General features: G+C 35.8%; 2 protein-coding genes across 4 annotated transcripts; one reads left to right on the top strand and one right to left on the bottom strand.

The window, feature by feature from the left end:
- Nucleotides 1-633: 633 nt before the first annotated feature.
- On the top strand, nucleotides 634-9012 carry LOC112018016 (uncharacterized). Of its 3 annotated transcripts, XM_065776930.1 has the most exons (15): nucleotides 1197-1306; nucleotides 1383-1445; nucleotides 2658-3655; nucleotides 3824-3884; nucleotides 3973-4035; nucleotides 5761-5824; nucleotides 5924-6017; nucleotides 6282-6365; nucleotides 6446-6535; nucleotides 6663-6690; nucleotides 6952-7443; nucleotides 7519-7580; nucleotides 7696-7805; nucleotides 7898-7985; nucleotides 8494-9012. In XM_065776930.1, the coding sequence occupies exons 3-15, from the start codon at nucleotides 2669-2671 to the stop codon at nucleotides 8797-8799; spliced, it is 2529 nt and encodes an 842-aa protein (XP_065633002.1). In that variant the 5' UTR covers nucleotides 1197-1306; nucleotides 1383-1445; nucleotides 2658-2668; the 3' UTR covers nucleotides 8800-9012. The 3 variants fall into 3 exon arrangements, with proteins under 3 accessions (XP_065633003.1, XP_023906291.2, XP_065633002.1); XM_024050523.2 differs by lacking the exon at nucleotides 1383-1445 and having other exon boundaries at nucleotides 711-1306; XM_065776931.1 differs by lacking the exons at nucleotides 1383-1445; nucleotides 7898-7985; nucleotides 8494-9012 and having other exon boundaries at nucleotides 634-1306; nucleotides 7519-7585; nucleotides 7696-7800.
- A 526-nt stretch (nucleotides 9013-9538) lies between these two features.
- LOC112018018 (uncharacterized) lies at nucleotides 9539-14490 on the bottom strand. Its single transcript, XM_024050525.2, has 5 exons — nucleotides 13797-14490; nucleotides 12423-12866; nucleotides 12153-12245; nucleotides 11516-11655; nucleotides 9539-10166 (listed from the first exon to the last, which is right to left on the bottom strand). The coding sequence occupies exons 1-5, from the start codon at nucleotides 14193-14195 to the stop codon at nucleotides 9725-9727; spliced, it is 1518 nt and encodes a 505-aa protein (XP_023906293.1). The 5' UTR covers nucleotides 14196-14490; the 3' UTR covers nucleotides 9539-9724.
- Nucleotides 14491-14771: the final 281 nt, after the last annotated feature.

The raw sequence follows: 14771 nt of genomic DNA, 5'->3' as shown, positions 1-14771 counted from the left end.
CAAACTCTATATAAGCATGTATGAATCATTGCCACAAAAACACAAATAGATATGCGGACGCTTTTGGGAGAAAGGACACAAACCAAGCAGAAGATTTTGAGTTTCTTAGAAAAAGATTTGAGATTTTTATTTTTTACTTTTTACTTTTGCTGAATAAAAATATATATATATATATATATCTTAAAAGTAAGTCAGTTTTTAAATGACAAGTCAAATCTCCGTGCTAAATGGTTTCGCCAATCCTGATACTAATGCGTCTTACATGACTCAAACCCAAACATAATGAGAGATTTGAAACTCTAGGTAAGATTTTGAGATGTTTTTTAATCATCCCATGGATGTATTTTGTGTGCATTTGTGATGAGCTAAATTTTTTAGCTTATCTCTACTTTCAGTTTATTTTTGCTACTATTTATAAGTCTTATTATACTTTTTGATACTATTTATGGGTTCCACTGTACTATTCAACTTAATTTTTAATATTTTTTCTATACTTTCAGTAAAAAAATTTTAATTTCAGCTTAATAAGCTGTTACAAACTTTTTTTTTTTTTTTTGGAAATAATAAGCTGTTACAAACTTATACTTTTGTATAACATGTATTGGCTAAATTGGTTCTCATCTACAAAGGGCCTTCCCGTCAATTTGAAACCACCAGATAGGGATAGTTTCGTCAAATTATAAAAAGGGCGGGAACTCATCGTTCGAAACTACAATTCCTCAAAGCCCCATTTTCAATGCCCGCCTCTCTCTCTCTCTCTCTCTCTCTCTCTCTTCTTAATTTTCCGTTTCTTTGCACACATTTTCTTAGCAACCAAACAGATCTTCGTACGGAATCCCATCAAATCTCAAAATCACCATGCTAAATTCTCACCTCTCAATCTCAGAACCACACCACAGACTCACCACATCGGTCAGAGACAAATCTTGGCAACTTATACCAATTCTCTCTCGTATCACCGGTTCGGCTCGTCCCGAAGAAGAACGCTCTTCGAAGCGCGTGCTCCTCGATGCACCGCCGGACCTCGTTCGGTACCTATGTTCGATCCCCGGTTTTCCGATTCATCAATCCGAAAACGGATTCGTTACGGTTTCCATGGCGGCGGTCTCGGCGTTGTTTCGGGAGTTTGCTGCCATGGCGGTTTTTGGCGGGAAAGTTTCGAGGTTTGGAATTAGGGTTTTGGAGTCAGATAGAGTGTGGGATAGTAATGTGAAGACTTACTTTAGGAAACGGAAGAGAGCGGAATTAGATGGACTTGTAGCGTCAATGGCTAAAAGGAGATCATCTGCTTCAATCTCTGGAAATGGTATATGATTTTGACTTTTCTTTTAATTAATTAATTAATTAATTTTAATGGTGATTGATTTGGGATTAACTGATAGGGATTGAAAGCGATAAAGCTTTGTTGTGTGTTGGAAAATGGGATTCAAGATACTTCTATTAAGGTATTCTTTAACATTTTTTATTTTTGGGTGTGGTTATTAGTGTATGAGAATGAATGAAAGTGAATCTCTCTTTGTGTGCATTTAAAGAAAGAAGAAAAAATAGGTAAGAAATTTTAGGTTTCCGAATTTGAAATTAGCAAGAATGTTAAAATAGATTGGTGGGAATCTAGGATACATGGACATAGACACGGGTACGAGTATGATTCGGCAACACGAGAAATTTTAAAAAAATTATAACATGATTCGGCAAATAAGACACCGTTATGAAATATAGTATTATATGAAATTGTTAAAGCTATCAAGCCCAATCGTACTTGTTGTACAAGCAAAGTATACTAATTCTAGTAACCATGGTTTAGTGTTATATGATTACTCTAGGTTTAGTCTTCTATAAAATATCCCACATTGGATCCATTGTAATGTATAACTCCATATAGTGAAGTTGTAGCCGTCAGAGGCTTTCCTCTATGGATGTAGATTGTAACCCATGTGTTCTCTCTCTCTCTCTCTCTCTCTCTCTCTCTCTCTCTCTCTCTCTATACACACACACACACACACTATTTATTTTAAATTCTAAAGAAATTTGATTAGAGAGTATAGAATGGCAGAAAAAATACATGTGAATGACCCAGATTAGTTTGTAAGGATCCATAATTGATTCATAGTTTTGGGACTAAGTCTTTTTAGCTGTGTGCATATCATTTTAATTTTGTTTGCTATGCATTGAAAAGTTTAAATGAACTGAAAAGTTGGTGGTTCTAATGCTGCCCATGCTAGTTTTCTGGTGAGATTTTGTTATAATGACTCTAAATTGAAGATCAACAAATGAGAATGTTGACTGGTAAATTTAGTCATCTTTCATGTGGGTTGTTTTATGTGTTAGAAGCGTTGCTCTGGTACTTTGAAAGTATCAAGATCAGGTGAAATAATAGCATCTATTGTTAGATTGAAGTTAATTTTTATGAATCGCTTTCTGAATTTCTTTTCATATTTTTTTTTGGTTAAAACTTTTATCAGTGGGGTTGACATTTTTGAGTTGATGGAGAAGCTTTGGCCTAATCCATCTTCACTTTTCTGACCTTTTGGTTTGGGTTTCATTGCATTTTTGAATCACCAGTCATTATTTGTCCCATACTTGTAAGTAGTGACTTATTGGCTCATTATTTTGTGCAAGCTTCTGAATTTTTTCTCTTATGCATAAATGTTTTGAAGGTGAAAATATTATGATCAGAAACATGAATTCATTGAAAGCTATCTTGCCTCCCTCAAAAGTTGAATTGGGAGTTTTAAATAAAGAGACAGCCATATCCCCTGTGCTTCTGGGCTCTTCTTCCAACTTTCTGAGATTTCCTACAACAGATCTTGAACACAAAGAAGGTAAAAATGATGTTGGGATAGAGATTATTATGTGTAAAGAGATCCCAGGACCTGTGAATACATTCAAATTCTGTAATGGATTGTTCAAAACCGAAACTTGTTCAAATACTCTGAAGCCAATGCAAGTAGAGAGCATTACCGAATACATTCCTGATCTAAACCTAGCTCCCCCAATTAGCTTTCAAGATCCATTACTATGTGAAGAAGCCCTGATCAGTGACTTTAGATTTAGATTTCAACCGGGTTACACAACCACAATTTTCCAAGAAGAAGATAGGCAATGCAATGTTTCTCCAACAGTGGTTGGCAAGTATGATATTCATCCTTGCGATGTTTCAATGAGCCAACCAAAAGAAGATGCAGAGACCCAAGTGAAAATTAGCGGAAAGGAAGGATGCACTAATTTTAGTGCAAAAGGAGATTTACAAAACCTAATCCCATCAGAAAAGACAAATGTTACTCATGATGCACCGGTGAACTGCTTGGAGTTGAGAAATGTGATGGACAATATCACCTCAGATAAAGACCAGATGGTAAAAAAGGTGGAGACTCAGGCCACCTTTCCTATTGTTGAGCATTGTTCCACTCAGAAAGTGCTGGCAAAATCCTCTTGCAGATTGAAGGGCTTGCGCAAGAATGCTGTACCTCCAGAACCACGAGTTGTCATGGATTCATTAGACCATAATAAAGTTGTTATTACTCCCAAGCAGCGGGATCAGTGTAAAAGTGGTCAGAAAGCTATGCTTATGGAGAAGAATTTAAAGCAAAATCATAACAAGAACATGCGTGATAAAGAAAACATGGTCGATGCTACTAACTCTATAACTTCAACTGTAAGTTCCTACAAAAGATAATAGTTATTTTGTACTGTCTTGCTCAAAGTTCTCTACTCCAGTTTGGGTGTTGTGCTTTTGAGAAGGGCTGCTTAGTCAATTTTTATTCCAGCTAGTTGAGTTCAAGGATGTACATGGTTGTTTATTATGGTTGCTTTCTTGAACCAGTTGGAGGAAAAAACATTCCCACACTTTGAATCTTTCATAATCGAGGAAGAAGAAGGTTCAGGTATTGAAACGACATTAATGTGTTTTCCTGTTTATAACCCTATCTTGGTTGATTTTCTTACTGCCATTTGTTGCACTCGACTATCCAGGTGGTTATGGCACTGTTTACAGGGCTCGGAGAAAGAATGACGGGAAAATGTTTGCTATTAAATGTACGTGAGGCATAACTTTCTTATACATTGTATCATTGATCTCTAGCTCAAAAGACACTTTCTCCTATGATGGGATGGAGGGTGATGTTTTTAGTTCAAGACTCATTGGGTGCGAGTATAACTTACCAATAAAAGAAAACTTTCTGTTACGTTGTGTGGTTGACTCTAGTTTCTGATGGTTTATGTTTTAGTTTATATTGACAGGCTATATGTTAATATGCTTTAATGTTCAATCTAAGCAATACTATTTGATGAAAAATGGCTATGTATTACCCTAACATAAGGAGGAAGAATGAAGGGGTAAATGGGAATTTGCTTTAAATGCTTTGTTGATATTTGGCTGCCAACCACTAAGATTGTACTTACATGTAGGCATGTAGCACAATGTTGAACAAATATGTACTTCTAGGTATGTGGGTCCAAAAGAATTTAGTCTCACCATTCATTCCTCGCTTGGTTTTTTAAAATTCATTTATTTATTTCTTTTTGAGGAGGATATTAGCTGGTTTAGTTGTATAAATCTGTAAATTCTTCTTTCCTGGATTGCATTTTTCTTATGAATTATCAGTTGTAAAATCCTGAGAGGCTGTAGTGTATACATCCTGTATATATAGTTATATATTCTTTTGTCCTCCAAGAAAATTCTTACCATTCATCAAAAAGGGAAAAAAAAAATGTAAATTCTTTTCAATAAGATCTTGGTCTTCTCATAAACCATCATGTCTTCCCTTTCATCATGCTGCTTGTGATTATTGAGTAAATGATTTGTTGGAATAGTTAATGTAGTTTTTCTTTGGTTTTAATGATGTACTTCTTATCTTATAGGCATATTGAAATCACCACCCTTTGATATCTTTAAAGCATTGTATGATGTCACAGCATCATGGTGACACTAAGACTGCTTATGTTAGAACAATTATATATCTATATTGTTTATATGTTTCAAATAACTGTTTAAGAACTTAATTAATTTGTCTGACTTTGTATGTACTATTCATTGTTAGCCTTTTAATTCATTGACAGCACCAAGTCCTTCATCCTTAAGGATATTGCTTATAAAGTAGCTTGTGGAAAGTACTTTGTGGAATTGGTTAGGGTTTATTTGTATATTTGAAAATGTATCTAGTAATTTTACATGTATGCTTTCCAACATAAAGTTGGTATTCATAATATTTTTCATTCTAAGTGACAGCTCATGGGTTGTTTCCTTTCTTTTCTTTAACCAAATGTTGTTCAAATTTGAACCAAAATAGCGCACACACATATGTGCATGTGTGTGTTCTAGGCATGCAAATAATGTGTTTTAAAATTGTTGGCTAAACCCGTGAGTTGTACATATTTAAGAAAGAGGTTGTGAGATGGATTATATTAAAAGTTTTAAGACTTCACATTGATTTATTATAAAAAAGGTAAATAAATATTTTTAAAAAAATTAATAAAAGAAGATATGTTCATGTGCATAGTTTCAATGCTACCATAAGTGATTGCAAAAATGAAGCTTCAACATAGTTTTCATCATATAATAATTTGATTTTTCATTTTTAAAATTTTCAATCTCTACCTGTCTTGCTAGTTTATTCAGATTATAAATCTAAATCAACTTTGCAAAAGATTAAAAGACTATGAACCTAACTTCTGTTCTAAATGAAAATCGCTTTACTTGCACTGGATATCATAATGCATTTCAAGAAATTGATGCTATGGTTTACGTTTGTGGTTATTCAGGTCCCCATGCCAACGCCCATAAACACCATGTTAATAATGAGCTCAAAATGCTGGATCGTTTTGGGTAAGTATACATGTGATTATAGATATAAATGTGTTTTTATATCTTAAATGTAAGACTTGTCACAAATGAAAATTTTTCTATTGAATTATTTTAATGTAGGGGTAGAAACTTCATCATAAAGTTTGAAGGGTCTTTCCAAAGTGGCAACAACGACTGCTTTGTTTTGGAGCATGTTCAGCATGACAGACCTGAGGTAAATTAGACACTTTAACAGTTCAATTTTTCTTTTTTGATCAAAATTATGACATGCTCTGGGCTGACAGGTCCTGAAAACCTCTTTTGACCTGACTAGCTCAGTCATTATTGACAAAATAGGAGCTCCAACCTACTTTTTTTCAGTTGTGCACATGCTTAAAAAAGACGGATTTTTTTTCCCTAAAAGCTGTAACCTTGTTGGCTTATGAGTGATTTGAACCCTTGCTTAGCAGCCTTGTCAACTGCATTGTTTTTTTTCTAGGTTTTGAAGAAAGACATAGATGTATATCAGCTCCAGTGGTATGGTTATTGTCTGTTTAGGGCCCTTGCATGTTTGCATAAGCAGGTAAGATACTCCTAAAGTTGTACATTTAGAGAAGTCTCAAAAAATGCCTAGTTGTAATGGTCTTTATCTTGTAATTGCAGGGAGTGATTCACAGAGATGTTAAGCCTGGGAACTTCCTCTTCTCTCGGAAGCTAAATAAAGGCTATCTCATTGATTTCAATCTTGCCATGGTTGAGTTGCTTATCCTGCTAGTGCTGCCATACTAATGTGAATTTTTTAAGCAGTCATTTCACTGAATTAAAAGTTAAAACATCAAAATAATCTGATGGTGTCTGTCTTCATTTTTCTTTTTTACAGGATTTACAGAGCAAGTACACTATTGGAAGTAAGCTCTGCCATTATAATTCTTATAAGTTGTCCTGCGTGAATCTTTGTCCGCTGTATGAGTAATTTTTCTCTTGTTGGCTACTTAGTTATGTTCTTGAGTTCCACTGTATGAGTCATAGCTTATATCTTCTTAAATGACTAGATTTTATTGCTGATTTACTCCTTGGTTAACTGTGCTGTTAGTTATACTCAGTTATCATAAATATTTGGTTTCTTTGAAATTTCTCTCCTTAATTGGCCAATTCATGCATCTGTGCAGGTAAATCAAAATCAAGTCATAATGTTTCTATTGATCATGTTCCTCTCCCTCATTCAAAATCTGCTCCATCAATTAAAGATGATAAACTTGTGAGAGGAAATTTTATAGCTGCCAAAAAAGGGGTGTCAGTTAATTCCAAGCCCACACATGAACCTAATAAGAACATGATGAAACGGGCTATTGGCAGTCCCTTAAAGAACTATCGTGATCTTCCTGTTGGAAATTTGTTTAAAAGCCAAGGTGCAGATGGCTCAGGTATAACCTCCACAAAGGATGCAACAAGCACCAGGACTCCTTCCACAGAGAGGCTGAGGGAGCCTCTTCCTTTCCTGGGAAGGAAAGAGCTGATCAGCCTGGTGCGAGATGCAGCGCAAATTCCTGGTTCTCAAAGGGAAAGAGCTGCTGCTCCTCCAGACAAGATTGACAGCAAAATTGCTTATCTGAGCCCAATGCCTCTGCAATCTGCTGGTGCTGGGTTACTGAAAAGCACAGGTGTGTAGCCAGATACAGCACGTTGAGCAGTTACCTCAGTAGTTTCTGTCTACTAATTGTTTTAGTTATTTCTAGGGGTTCCAAAACAAAAAAGAGAAGGCCCTTGTGTTGGAACCAAGGGATTTCGTGCTCCAGAGGTGAGGTCTTGATGCCATCTTATTCCTTGCATTATTGTTTAGGCACTTAAAGATGCATTTTATCTTTAACCCTAGAATGCATTCAATTGTTATTTTATTGGGCTCTATAATGCAGGTCCTGTTAAGATCTCTGCATCAAGGTCCCAAGGTTGATGTCTGGTCAGCTGGAGTTACCCTACTTTACCTGATGATTGGAAGAACTCCCTTTACTGGAGACCCAGAACAGTAAAAATCCTTACACTTGATATGAACATAGTTATGTGTTGTGTTCTCTGTCACCATATTTTCTTGGCTGAGAATGATCACAATCATGACAGGAATATAAAAGACATTGTAAAGTTAAAGGGCAGTGAAGATTTATGGGAAGTTGCCAAACTGCATGACCGTGATTCCTCATTTCCAGTGGTAATTATTAGTTAAAGTTCCCTTTTACCATGTCTTCTGTTCAATAGAAAGCTGATGACTCTAGTCCTACACTGAAAATATTTTTAACAAGATGCTTACCCTAGTACCTCTTGTCAAGATATTTATTACTTCTTTTCCAAAGATATCATTAGTCATAAAAATAAATAAAAATCTTTTCCAAACATATCATATAGACAATAATATTTTAATAGGTTATGGAATAATAATAGGGCAGTTCTTGATGAAATTATCAAAATTCAGTGAAAGACTGAAAGTTTAACTGCATTTAGTTTCCTGTTGCTGAATGGCCTTTCCTGAGTGTTTTTTTTTTTTTTTTTTTTAGGGGGGGGGGGTTTGTTCTAAAATTTTGCCAACAAAAATGGCTTAACTTCATCAGCATGGTAGTTCTGATATATAATGTATTGGTTTAGAGATGTGTTATTAAATGTTAGAACAGCTGTTGTCAAATATAAACTACATTTTATTGAGGATTATCTGAATATTCCAGGAGTTATTTGACATAAAGTTCTTACCATCCATGGAACTGCAAAGTTGGTGCAAAACTCATACGAAGAGGCCAGAGTTTTTTAAGCTCATTCCCAGATCCCTTTTTGATCTTGTGGAGAAGTGCTTGACTGTAAACCCAAGACTTAGACTCAGTGCAGACGAAGCCCTCAGGCATGAGTTCTTTGTCTCATGCCATGAGAGTTTGAGGAAGCAGAGGATGCTCAGGAAAGGGCTCAGTTTGGACTCTGCAAATGTCCAGAGTGATCACCTTATTCATAGACAAAGTCAAGTCTCATTGGACCTGTGAAAGGAGTAAGGTTGATCAACATTTTTGAAGGCTCAGTATCCTAACTGAAATGCTCAGCCAGTCTCAAACTATGCTGGCTGCCATAACACCATTGTTATGATATTATAAGTTTTTTGACTCACCTCTTTTTTGCCTATACGCAGAGATGGATGTAATGTAAAATGCTGTAGATACGTTAAATCCACATCAGAGCTTCTTACTATTTACTTTTAACACTGTCTAGCATGAAGCCAGATACATTTTAATGGGCCCTTACTTTGATAAATCATAAATTGCAAGTTGAGGTTAAATAATGTCTCCTTTTAAGAGGTTAATCTGCAATGGATTATAATATGACCCCTTGCTGTAATTCCAGTCTATTTATTTTTTCGGTCTACAAAATCCAACGCAGTCTGGTTGCTTGCTTCATATATAACCATTTTTCTTTCCATTTCTTTCACATAGCTTGCCAGAAGGAATATTCTCATGGGCCTTGTTAGTTGTTACTAGTTTGCTACTCCGCCCAAAATAAAGCCTACATGCATGTCTATGTTGAGCTTCCATGGCATCGGATCCAGACGATCTTCTTGAGTTAAAACAGGATCCAGAATATATCAAACCATAATGTCAACCAGAGCCAATCAAACTTGGTTTGAGTTCTTGTATGTGGCTTTTTAAATTAACAAGATCAAAGCTAGCTATGATCATTTAAATATCCAAGAAACTGCGACAGCTCGTCTGAAAAATCTCTCCTGAGATCTTTTGGAGGCAAACAAGGGGCTCAATGCTTTACTATTCTTGATCTCAAAAAGATTTTTGGCCAGCTAAACTTCCAAGCATTAGTATGGAACAACTTAATATTCACATTGTCATAGCTTCCTTGACATAAACAAATATACACGCAATTACTACTAAATACAAGCCAAAATTGTTTTCAAGAGAAACTTTACATAGGGAGCGGGTCAGACCACCTTCTCTTTACCTCTGTTTTTGATCGAACCTCCTTCAGCTTCCCATCTACTCCATAATCTCTCTCCATAACAAGATTTATTCCTTCATCTGAGTACCATCCAACTCCAATACAAAGGTTGCCTTCGTTGCTTACATCAACATAGCCCGTGACGCCACCCGGAAGCCAAAGGACAGTTGCATCCTGCATGTCCAGCATCTCTTCCTCCCCAAAGTAGACTGGAATTTCAGGCAAGCTCCTCTTCTTTAAAGTTTCTGTGCAAAGGTAAACATATGGGGTGCCATTGCTTTCTTCCGCCACCATCTCCTCACCAAATACTGGAGTAGCACTAACCTCAAACACCTTCCAGGAACCAGTCAGCTCCGATGGCTGGGTTCGCTTCCGCTGAGAAAATGGCTTCAAATCAAAGTCTGGTTCACTGCTTATAACAATGTAGAAACTATATTATAATTTAATTGAAGTTAAAAATGTAATCACAATGCACAAGTGTGATAATTGCAAGTCAAACCTCTACACCCTGAAACCTATCAAAATTTAGAAACCAAGCACCTGTACAAAATGAATAGCTTAACCTGGGCTTGCTTCATGACAAACATATGGCAATGATGGAGGGTCCCTGAATGCAGAACATATCATGATGATGGGAGCATTACCATTTTCATTAACATAATACTAGCATCATATGAATGGAGCATGTGCATGTATAGCTAGATTAAAGTATGAGCAAAGACTTTTCAAGTCATTCTTGAGAATTATTCCATTCAGAATAATTCCCAATTAAGACTGTTGGCAGTATGTGGAGACAAAACAACGCAAACATCTACAATAAAAGTGCAAAGAAACAAATTAAATGTTTTCAAGAAATGAAAAATTTGAGGTCTGTGCTCAGTGAAAGTCAGGAGAATGAACCCTGAAATTTTTTAAAGATGAACACCAAAATACTCCAGTGAACCATAAGCTCTAAGCTCTGCCACCATAAATTCTAACAAAATAACAAATTCTTTCAAATCCATTGCTAGTATGAAGAAACATTCCAGCTGGACTATCCAAATTTCACAATATGGTCTCGGATTGATTGCCAAATGACCAAAATGTTTTACAAGTAATGCGATGTCAAGTTCCTTAAAAACAAAGTTAGCTGAATATCTTGACCACCTTCTACAAAGAACAAGCTCCAGTTCATTTACCTTCCAGGCTACATTCTCTCCCTAGTCCCTACTATGTAAAGTCTTTTAATGAAATATTAATAAATTAAGAAATTAAAAAAAGTTTTCAAATAACAAAATCTACAAATACTCAGCCAAACTTCAATTTGATTCAATATTTTACTAGGAAGGAAGGTACTGAGAAGCTTATTAGTTGCGAGAATTTCTATTAAATTGATGGAGCAGGTATCAAGGGATTTCATAGGGTTTAAGCTTCCAGCTCAACAAGTAGTACATAATGAAGATTGGAATCTGTTAATACTTAATATAGTTAAACCTATATATATCAGCAAAAAGTTTGCATAAATAAAATACTTATAGCGGAACCATGAGTTTTTATGGCTTGTGTTCATCTTCCATTAGAGTTATCAAACCTGCACACGTGATGTTTCTTTTACACATTTGGTGTTATAAATTGAGCAATATGAAACAGGTAAAAAAAAATTATCAGACTAGCATTAGAAGAGAGAGCTGTAAACATTGTTAATTTCCAATACTTGAATGACAGAAGATATACTAGAACAACATGCATTGCAAACCGCAAAATGAAGCATAAGAATACCTTTGCTCAGGAAGACTAGCAGGACTGACCCACTCTTCTTCATAAACAGCAATTCTCATTATCTGTATATCTGAACCACCATTATTAAATTCTATTGTATGGATGATCCTGAGTCTTTTGTGGCAACCTTTAACCAAACACTGAGCAAAGAAAAAGGAAGAGCTGAGAAAAATCTTTTTTTTTTAAACAAATAAAAAACTACTAGCTATTTTCAGATTCCTCCAGTTTCCAAATGGATCAATATGCAATAGTATGGTTAAAGAAATAAATAATCAGCTCATGACATAATACAAATTTTTTCTTCAAAGTAGCTTCATAATAATTGATGCAAAAAAGCAACAAAAATAAAGGAAATAGTATATATTAATATTTACTATAAATGAGATTCAAGGGAGTTAGAAATCCATGATTCATAACCCAATAACACAAATGATCAAGTCTATATGCACGTATCACTGTATGTGTATGTCTGTCTGTACTTGGTTAAATGAAATGACATATAAGATATGAATCTGCAACACCCTAGATCTAAAGATCGATCTGTAGCTGATTATAAGAATAATCAGCAAACAACCTGTTACGTCACTTATATTACAAATATGTTTGAAATGATCAGTGAGTGTCATACTAAACTTACTTGTTCAAATTTAAAAGTTGGAGAAAGGTAATAATTGGAATCATCAACTTCACCAATTGGTATATCAACAGGACCCCTAGAATATGATCCATCCTGCAAACCAACCAATTATATCATTCACAATTTTGGCATTGTCTTATAACTATAAAAAGATAATTTGATATTCATGCTGCAGTAATTTTCTGAAAGTCTGGAAGCTAAATAATCACTATCATCACTTTCTCCTGGAATACTCATTTAGTCATCCAGGAGGAAAGGGGTGGATCATACCTCGAAGAAAACAAGACCAGGTTCACTGCCCATGACATCTTCATCCATCACATCACTTGTTTTGAAGTCAAAAGACCCAAATTTTGGCAAAACATGACTTGGTACAATCTCATGAGTCATTTCTTTAGTGGGTGAAGATACACGCCCAGCTTCATGCTCTTCTTTGCTTCTATCACTGCCACCAATATGCCTTGGTTCTTCGCCATAAGGATTCAAAGTCACCCAATTTATCTTCCTATGGATTTGAGATGTCGTTCCTCCAGAAGAGGATGGCTCTGCCTCAATGCAAGAAAGAGTATAGCAATCATATAAGTTTTCATTCTTGTTTCCAATGTCAATTGGCTCCATTTCGGCAGTTATTGGTGAGAATACTGCTCCCACCCCCTTCCATATCCCACTCACACTACTAGCAAATGTATTCCACATTGGCCTTATTACAGGTTCCTGAAAGAAAGAAAGAAATATTTTGTTGGGGGGGGGGGTGGAGACCGTTCATTAGGTTAAACACTCCAAGGCACAAAAAGAACTAGTTGTTGAAAATTGAAAGTTCTATGCACAGAGCACGTATGTACTTGCTGAACATAAGAATACAAATACTTATAGTAGAAGAATAAGTTTCGTTTCTTTCCTTTGTTTTGGTTAGTAGGAATCGGGGTGGGGTGGGGGAGGATTAAGGGTGGAGATGAAACCATCTCTCATTTTTAAGTCCCATACTTCAAGCTGAATATGAATCAAGAAGCACTATAACTTCTAGTAATTGCCAATAATCCACTAATTTCAGACACTTTGGGAACGTTTGTTAGATAATCTACCATGGATCAAGGACTACATTCTTATTCTTGATCCCAGTTTAATTTTATTAAAAACCAAACTATATAAATCACAAACTCAATTCATAATATCTTTCCTCTTTTCCTCCATTTTCAAAATTTGGGATTTCCTAACTTCTATACATTCTTTTCCTCAACTTTCTCAATTCAATATTCAAAGTTCAGGAATTTCTAACTTCTATACTATATTTTCCTCAATAACCAAACAGAGGAAGTACATCAAATTTTTAGAATTTCGCTTTATTATATCCAATTTCAAATACAATACAAGCACACTGACAAGCATATTCATATGCACTTAATATTCAAAAACTAAAAATGAAAAACTCAATCCCCAAAATTTAATTCCCCTCATTCCATTTCCACATTATCTTACCATCCAAAACCAAAACTTTCCATAACCCATTGTTCAAAACAAAAACTTGACAGTACCTGCCCAATTCCCAAACCCCAATTCTCTTACTTTCCCATTTTCCTTAACAACAAAACAAAAACATTCCACATCCATAAATTCCAAAATTCAAGCAAAAAAAAAGACAGTTACCTGAGTTTGAAGAACAGTCTCAACCTCCACTAGCATAGCACTAGAGACCAAGACTCTAACACCAGCACCAGCCTTAGTTCTCTTCCTCCTGATCATTCTCTTCCCCTTAGGCCTCCTTTTAGAGGTTTTCTCCTTGTCTTTCTGAGCAAGCTCGTTGTCCACGCTCCACACGTTGTCCTTCTTGCCCTTCACAGCTTTAGAAGTGGTATTATTGTTGTTGTAGTTATGGTGATGGGGTTTGTAAGCCTGAGTAATTATGAGGCTTCTGGGGCTTCTTGGGTTTGGGAGATTGGAGGTGAAAAGGGTTTGAGGGGTTGAAAGGGTGTGATGGAACCCCACCTGGTGGTGATGGTTTGTGCTGATTAGTGTTTTGCAGAGGTGAAGAGTTGGTGACTGCATGTTTCAAAGAGAGAGAGAGAGAGAGAGAGAGAGAGAGAAGCTATGTGGCTGGAAATTGGGCGGGGTGTTGGAATTTGGAACCTGAATTTTCAAGCCAAAATGGGTATTATTTGCAGACTTTTGAAGCGGGGTTGTATTAAGGTTGTCAATCCTAAACGGCTTGTAGTACAAAAATTACTTGGTCGTTTGGTTGGATGTTTTTTGGGAGGTAGATTTGGGTAATAATAATGTGAAGCCACAAGAACTATCGTAATCTAGGTTTGACAAGTTGATTTTTGCTCTCTCACTCTCTCTTTCTGTTATATCTAGTTTTTTCATCCTTGGTGCTCGATTCACTCAAAGTCAATTTGACTTCAATTATGGGTTTGATGTCCTTATCAGTTGTTAATTTGCTATTTCTGTATGATGGTTTGGTTGGGTCATGGGAGGGTAGTGGTCATGACAATATGGCTTTGACACATATCATGGTAAACAAAATCCTTAAACACACTCAAGAAAAGAAAAGAAAAAGAAAATTTTAAGGATGATAACAAATAGGGTAGGGTCAGATTATGAGTGCTTCAGTTTTTTCTTGGG

The sequence above is a fragment of the Quercus suber genome, unplaced genomic scaffold (assembly GCF_002906115.3).
Source record: "Quercus suber isolate HL8 unplaced genomic scaffold, Cork oak 2.0 scaffold_145, whole genome shotgun sequence".
NCBI lineage: Eukaryota > Viridiplantae > Streptophyta > Magnoliopsida > Fagales > Fagaceae > Quercus > Quercus suber.
The sequence above is the reverse complement of the archived record's forward strand: the minus strand, read 5'-3'. Positions and strand labels throughout refer to the sequence as shown.

Excerpts from the sequence above, each read along its gene's own strand:
- LOC112018016 (XM_024050523.2), top strand. The coding sequence starts at position 859 with ATGCTAAATTCTCACCTCTCAATCTCAGAACCACACCACAGACTCACC. Across the intron at positions 3,656-3,823 it reads CTAACTCTATAACTTCAACT|TTGGAGGAAAAAACATTCCC; the intron begins GTAAGTTCCTAC and ends TTCTTGAACCAG. Across the intron at positions 6,536-6,662 it reads TTGATTTCAATCTTGCCATG|GATTTACAGAGCAAGTACAC; the intron begins GTTGAGTTGCTT and ends TCTTTTTTACAG.
- LOC112018018 (XM_024050525.2), bottom strand. The coding sequence starts at position 14,195 with ATGCAGTCACCAACTCTTCACCTCTGCAAAACACTAATCAGCACAAAC. Across the intron at positions 12,867-13,796 it reads AGACTGTTCTTCAAACTCAG|GAACCTGTAATAAGGCCAAT; the intron begins GTAACTGTCTTT and ends TCTTTCTTTCAG. Across the intron at positions 10,167-11,515 it reads GCTAGTCTTCCTGAGCAAAG|TGAACCAGACTTTGATTTGA; the intron begins GTATTCTTATGC and ends TGTTATAAGCAG.